General features: G+C 32.9%; 1 protein-coding gene across 2 annotated transcripts in view; it reads left to right on the forward strand.

Moving 5' to 3' along the window:
- The window catches only part of LOC111701108 (activating transcription factor 7-interacting protein 2), an 18,254-nt gene extending 11,978 nt beyond the window's left edge, over positions 1-6,276 (forward strand). For both annotated transcript variants that reach the window (XM_023472263.1, XM_023472270.1), the window contains exon 8: positions 6,024-6,276. In XM_023472263.1, coding sequence (XP_023328031.1) covers positions 6,024-6,212 — 189 coding nt within the window. In that variant the 3' untranslated portion in view covers positions 6,213-6,276. The remainder of the gene's footprint in view (positions 1-6,023) is intronic.
- Positions 6,277-6,748: the final 472 nt, after the last annotated feature.

Here is a 6,748-nt window from a genome sequence, read left to right on the forward strand (position 1 = left end):
CCAAAAAATTGGAAGATTTAAACCAAAAATGAAGGCAGGCCCCCCCCCCTGCATCAAACATGCCAACTCCACCATCCCCTTTTAAATAGTTCTAGTTCAAGATCAGAGATTTTTTTAACTTTCTTTAATGTTCCTTTAAGAGAATCACAATTTTTAAAATTTTAGTCCGTTCTAACCTTTAACTTTTTGGGAAGTTGAGGTCAGTTTTAAATATTTTTTTGAAAAATGTCTTTCAGAAATGTTATGAATTTAATAAATATCTTTGTATGCGTTGTACAAAAATCGCGAAAAAATTAGGATTTTCTGTTTCAAAATTCAAAGTTATAAGTTACCGACACATACTTGTCTTTTAAATAAAGTAAAAACTTTTGCTTTTTTCAATAGACGAAACAATTTCATTAAACTATGTTAATCATTTGTATTTGTTTCGTTGAACATAGCAATATTAAATGTAGATTTAGAACTCACATGGGATAGTTTACCACAGCTTTAATTTACTCAAAATAAAGTTGAAAATGCAAATTGTGTGAAACTTATGTCACTGGTCTTGATTATGGAAATAGGCTATTGTCCAAAAAACTTGTCAAATAAGTTGCTCAGCCAACTACACCCTAGTATGCTTCGAAGTGGAGGGAAAAATTCACCAATGCAATAAATAGAACCTGTTTTTCTTAAATTATAAGTCACTATTTCTTTAAATTTTAATATATTGGTTTTGACAGAAGTAATTGAAAAAAAATATTGAACAAAATAATAATAATAGGAAATAAATAATTGGCTAGCGCACCGGTCAGAGTGTAAATAGTTATATTTTCATATCTTAATTCATCTAGATGTTTAGATGCCTTTAAGAAAATATCAAAAAATGGAAAAACTTTTTAAAAAATTTTAAGAAGAGGGAAATTAAAAACAGGCACTGGTCATGGAAAAATCTTTGACGAGTAATTTAGAAATTGACACTTTCATTAAAATACAAACAAAAAATCTGTTGAGAAGAGTGGATACAATTTGTGATACCAAATTTTGTACTGGGTGCTTTTACGGTAGTAGGTTAAAATTTTCCATGCAGCCTCCAATTGTAATCATCTTCAAAGATCATGAAAAAATAGGGATTAGAGATTATTGATCTCCATTTTGACCTCTGTAAATGCATAAAAAAGGAGGCAATACCACATTTTCCACTCTGGCTTAATTACAGTTTAATCAGTTTTTATCAGTTTTAACAGTCTATCAGTCTTTTGACTTTCCAACATCAATGATCTCAAGAGGCCTATTTTTGACCTTAGATAATTCTGAAGGGTTTTAATGTCTAAATATCAAAAACCTCAAGAATATAAAATCAACAAAAATGGGTCATAGGTTTTTTGGAGTTCTGAATCTATTCCATTTATGACCTAATGACCTAAATGACCTCCAAAAATGAAAATGTTTGAACTATGGCTTTATGCATATCAAACGAAAGCTAGGAACCCCAGGAATACAGTTGCAGCAACGAATCCAGTGTTTGACGTTTTACTGACCTCTAACGACCTCTAATGACTTAAGGTTGTTAACCTCAAGATGAGATTGTTCTCATGAGGTTAAAACCTAAAGTCAAGAAAATTGGTCATGTATTATTATTATTAAATCATAAAATTATGGATGCTCCGATTCTATTAAGAGAGATTTTTTCGTAAATTTATCTTAGTTTACTTTTATTTATAATTCAGCTGTTAATGTAACTGTAAATGCATTGTTACACTAATTTATCTAAAAAAGTTATGCCTTAGAGAGAAGTTTTAATTTGCCTCTTTATGGTTACTTGTTTAAAGATGAAAATAATTCCTAGAAAAGATTAGGGTTGGTCAATTTTGGGCTTGGGGGCCTAGTAATACACCTGCGCCTAAATTTTCTAAGAATTTTGCAAAAAAATTCATCAAATTAAAAAAAGTGGCAATCACTCAGCCATTTAAGTTTTTTGATATATATTAAATTGTTTGATTTATGGCCGAAAAATTAGCTTTTATGGGACTCTGCCAAATTCTCAAAGTAACTACCTTTTTTATTGTCTTTTATTGGTTTAATAATTAACAAATCCATTCGAAATCAACTTTTTTAAATTCAGCTTTTTAAGACCACCGTTAAATGAACTTGAAATTGCATCAGGACAAAATTACACAAGAAATCCCTGAACATTTCGCGCCCTAGAGCCTAAAGTCCCTGTGTGCGCGCGCAATTAAGACAAATAAAATTATATATTTTTTAATTCAAGTGTAGCAGTGTCCTAGAATGCTAATTTTTTGCATGTTAACTCACTAATATTTATCGTAACTGCAAAATGCAATTTCAAAAAGATCAGATCAATGTGCACTATTACACAAGAAACCCCTGCTCGGGCAAATAAGACAATTGCAATTAATATTTTTTAAATTAAGTTTAGCATTGTCCTTGGACGCTGATTTTTTGCATGCGAACAAGAAATTCCTGAAAAGTTTGCGCCCTAGAGCCTCAAGTTCCCTCACGCGCAATTAAAAAAATATAAATAAATGTATTTTAATTCAAGTTGGGCCTAATTCAGAACAAAAGTACCTTGCGGTATATTAAATGGGACAAGGTATTAATTTCCAAGGTCAAAATTGACCTTGGAGCATTCTGACAGGTGCGCTAGTAGCCAGATGTCACATTTTGGGTCATCTTACTATAAGCTTTACATGCTGTATATCAATTTAAAGGTAATTGCGCATGAGGATTCCATTTCTTGGGTTAAAAAATCTTTTGCTGACTCTGATTTACCCTCTAGTAGCCTACCATTACCTTAACAACAACAACAGAACCAGAACACCGAAAAACCTATGATTCCAAAAATGACCCATTTTCATTGATTTTACATTATCACCTTTTGAGGTCTAGATATCTACAACCTATAAGAGTATCTGAGGTCATAAAGGGTCTCAGAACTAGGAAGTAAAAGACCTTCAGGACCATCTGAGGTCAAAAGGTGGCCACAGAATGGAATTGGAACACCAAAAACTCATGATTTATTACCTACATAACCCATTTTCATTGACTTTAAATTTTGACCTTGGGAGGTAATTGATATTTAGATGCTTAAGACCTTCAGAATTAGCTAAGGTCAAAAAGAGGCCTTAACGTCAATATCAACTGCTCACTTTAGTAACCCTTTGATCCCTCATCATTTCAAAAATTATTTTTTTTAATTTTTTGAAGTTTTGTGTAACTTGTGAATCAAAAAACCTAGTTCAAGCATATTATTGCTTGTTTTTTTTTCAGTTTAGATCTTGATAGATTCTGAGAGAATATGCAAAAATTAAACTAAAATGTGAAACCCCCTTCACTTTTTTTTTGAAGTTAACATTTTTGTGATTTTCTATCAAAAATAAAGTAATTACTTTAATGTAATTTACATTTTATTTGATGAAATTATTGTTTTAGTATAATTTTGGCAGCTTTTTTGAACGGTCGATACTGACCGCTTTGAACATGCGGGGGACATAACAGTAAAGCAAATATGATGGCTTCCTCAATAAGCAGAATAACACAAACTGCATTGCTCTTTATATTTTCATTGATAATACGCCCAATATTTCTAATCCCCCCCTTCTTGTGATCCTAAGCTATAGGATGAATTGGGGGAGGGGTCACTCAACCCAAAAATTAGGGAGAGAAGGGTGACCCCCCCTAGCAAAAGTCCTAGTTGCGCCTCTGTGTGTTCCTGTCCTTTCTGGTCTGACTTGGTGTAGAACAGACCCAGCCTGGCTTGAGATCCGACCCGTCTCAGCCAGAAATGTTAAAAATTTTGAGATGAAACTTTGACCCATTATTAGTGGACTTAATACTTCATTTTCACTAGTGGAATGGGATGAGACTGATTTTTCAAAATTTTATGTTCTTTCTATGCATTTAATTAGTTTTGTTGTATATGTTGAACTCAAGTAGGTAAATATAAAAATCTAAACACTAAAGGTTTTTTGAAAATATCTTTTAAATGGAGATAGATATTACTTTGGGTGTGATGAAATACTTTGTAGTAAACAGGCAGCCCGACCTTTTAATATCTTAACTCAAATCATGAAATGCAGTCATTAAATCAGCAAATTGGATCTAAGATTCGGCTAAAATGAACTATGCCTTGTTTCAGATGCAATGAAACTCTGATAGATGTCAAAAATTGTGTTAAAAATTAATTAGATTAAAATCTCAGAAAAGATTTTACAGTAATTACCAATTGAGGTGGTGGAGATTACCAATTGAGGAGTGCGCATGCCGCAAAACACGTTTGGGTGGCTGTGATTACTGATTGAGGACTTCTGCACTCCCCCCCTCCTCATTAATAGACGGTGAAAACACCAACAACCATTGAATTTTATACCTTAACATAACCCATTTTTATTGATTTTACATTTTGACCTCAGAAGGTTATTTTTATTTGGAGGTCTAAAACTTCTATAGTGTTATAACATATGAATACAGAGAGAACATACAAACACAGAGAAAGGTCCTAGGGATGAAACCTGTGATTATGGAGGTCAAATAAATCTCATGAATTTTCGATCTTTGTAGACGACTACAATTGGAGGGTGCATGCTAAATTTCAGCCTACTATTTTAGGACCAAATACAGCCTGCTCAAAGTTTGGTTTTTCAAGGTGTCAAATTGCACAGTATGCTTTTTAGTAAATATAACAAAGTAAAAGCATGAAGTATCAGTCTTATGGATCTCGCTGTTAAATATGTAGTTCATATCTGTACATTTGTATATTTGCCCTAAAATGCAAGTTTTAGAGTATTTTATGTCAGCATTTTATCATCTTTTTTAAAAACGTAACTCTGCTGTACATTTGATGAACAAAATCACTTAAAAAAAAGTGTCAAAATTCTTTGCAGACATCAAAATGTGCAGATCTAAAAATAAACTGATCCAACTTGCATGGATTTCTGCAAATTTCTTGGTAGCTTTTAATGCCTTCACTTTGTTACATTTCCTTAAAAAAACATACTGTACCCCCCCCCCCTTTTAAACATGAAGAAATTAAAACAGGCTAGTGTGTCAGGCATAGCGCATTAAGGTCCAGCTTAAATAAATGAAATTGCCACTTAAAAATGGGTTAGATACTGATTCTCATAAAAAATCTTTTGCCAAATTATGAAAATCATGAAATTGAAAACAGGCTAGCACACTGGTCAGAAAGCAGTTTGATCTAGTTAGAATAAAAAATTTGGAATTGGCACTTTAAAATTTGCATAGGTAGCAATCTTCCTTAAAATATTATTAATTTTTACCAAAAATCGGCATTCTGGATACACTGTGTTGTTGACTTATATTCTGTATTAAGATCTTGAAAATTGCTTAAGTAAGATTCACTTCAATAACATTTTCTTTAGATTCTTGAAGTTGAAATCCTCTTATTTTACGATTATTTTGCCAATGTTTTCTCTGATTGTTGACTCCTCCCACCTTTTTTTTAATGTGTCCAAATCATTTTTCATATTCTTTTCCGCCACTTTCTCTGTATTTAAGACATTTAATGTCTATTGTTTAAACCTCTTTTTCACATTCAGGTAGATTTTCTGATTTATTTTAATTCCCAATTATTTTTTCCCAAAGTTTCCTGCATAGCAAAGATTTTCAATCCTTTCTTCTACCCTGTCCTTAGTGCCAAGTATCTTTGTCCAAAGATATCCAATTTTTTGCATATTGGTTCTTGTGTGAGCCCAAACTAGCTAATAAATATCAAATTCCTCCTCTTTTTCCATATTTCCCCTGTTTCCCATTCTCTTTCCCCCTTTTTCCTTTTTTGAAAGGGGGGGGGGGGAGCAAAATAAAAATATACACCGGACACCCAGATTGTTCTTTAAGTTTTAATCTAAAACTAAGCAAATTCCACTACTAATTAATATGTCATAGATGAATTTCCAGTCTGCTATAAGATCCAATATACTCTCGATTCTTCATATAATTCATGCCTCTTATTGGTGTAGTGTGTAGCAGTTATAAATAATGTTGTACAAAAGCTTTGTGTTTAGGAGATCTTGGGACAGAGACCTGACCAAAGTCTGTGGAAGAAGGTTGGAAATGTGAAGGCTCTACCCCTGCCTATGGCTTGTACACTGAAACAGTTTGCCCCAGGGAACCGCTACCACTTCGCTGTGAGAGCCTCAGATACACATGGAAGACATGGACCCTTCTCTGATCCTCATTCTATTCAAAATTGATTTTTAAAATATGAACACTTTTGTATATGCCAAACTAAATTAATAAATGTTAGAACTTAAAAAATGTTTTATTTAAGCTTTGAAATCAATAAGTTGAAATGAGTTATCAATAAAATTCAGTGTAATTTATTATATTTTCTGGAGCCCTTCACTTACAGTTAAAATCAAATTTCAAATTATTATATTTTAGTCTTCAGTTTTCGTTTTTGGGTATGCCCATTATACTTCAGTCTTTGAGGTGCAAATTAATGTGTTTCAAGTCTTTTGCTGTGACTTATATTTCTTGGCAAGAAGTTACCTCCTGTGTTCAGATGCTTCTTGCTAGATCTGAGGCTACTAGATCCACATACCAGGTAGCATAGAGGATCACAGTCTGTCGTGCTGGAACTGCATAGGTGTATATTTCTGAGTAATCTATCTGTATAAGTTGGGGTCATTGTATATGTTGTGCACATTATTGTCTGCACAAAAACTCACCACAGTGGGTCCAGTGGTTCTGAGGAGGGAGCGTGGCTATAATTATGGAAAACAAATAT

Source organism: Eurytemora carolleeae, unplaced genomic scaffold, assembly GCF_000591075.1.
Source record: "Eurytemora carolleeae unplaced genomic scaffold, Eaff_2.0 scaffold97, whole genome shotgun sequence".
NCBI classification, from domain to species: domain Eukaryota; kingdom Metazoa; phylum Arthropoda; class Copepoda; order Calanoida; family Temoridae; genus Eurytemora; species Eurytemora carolleeae.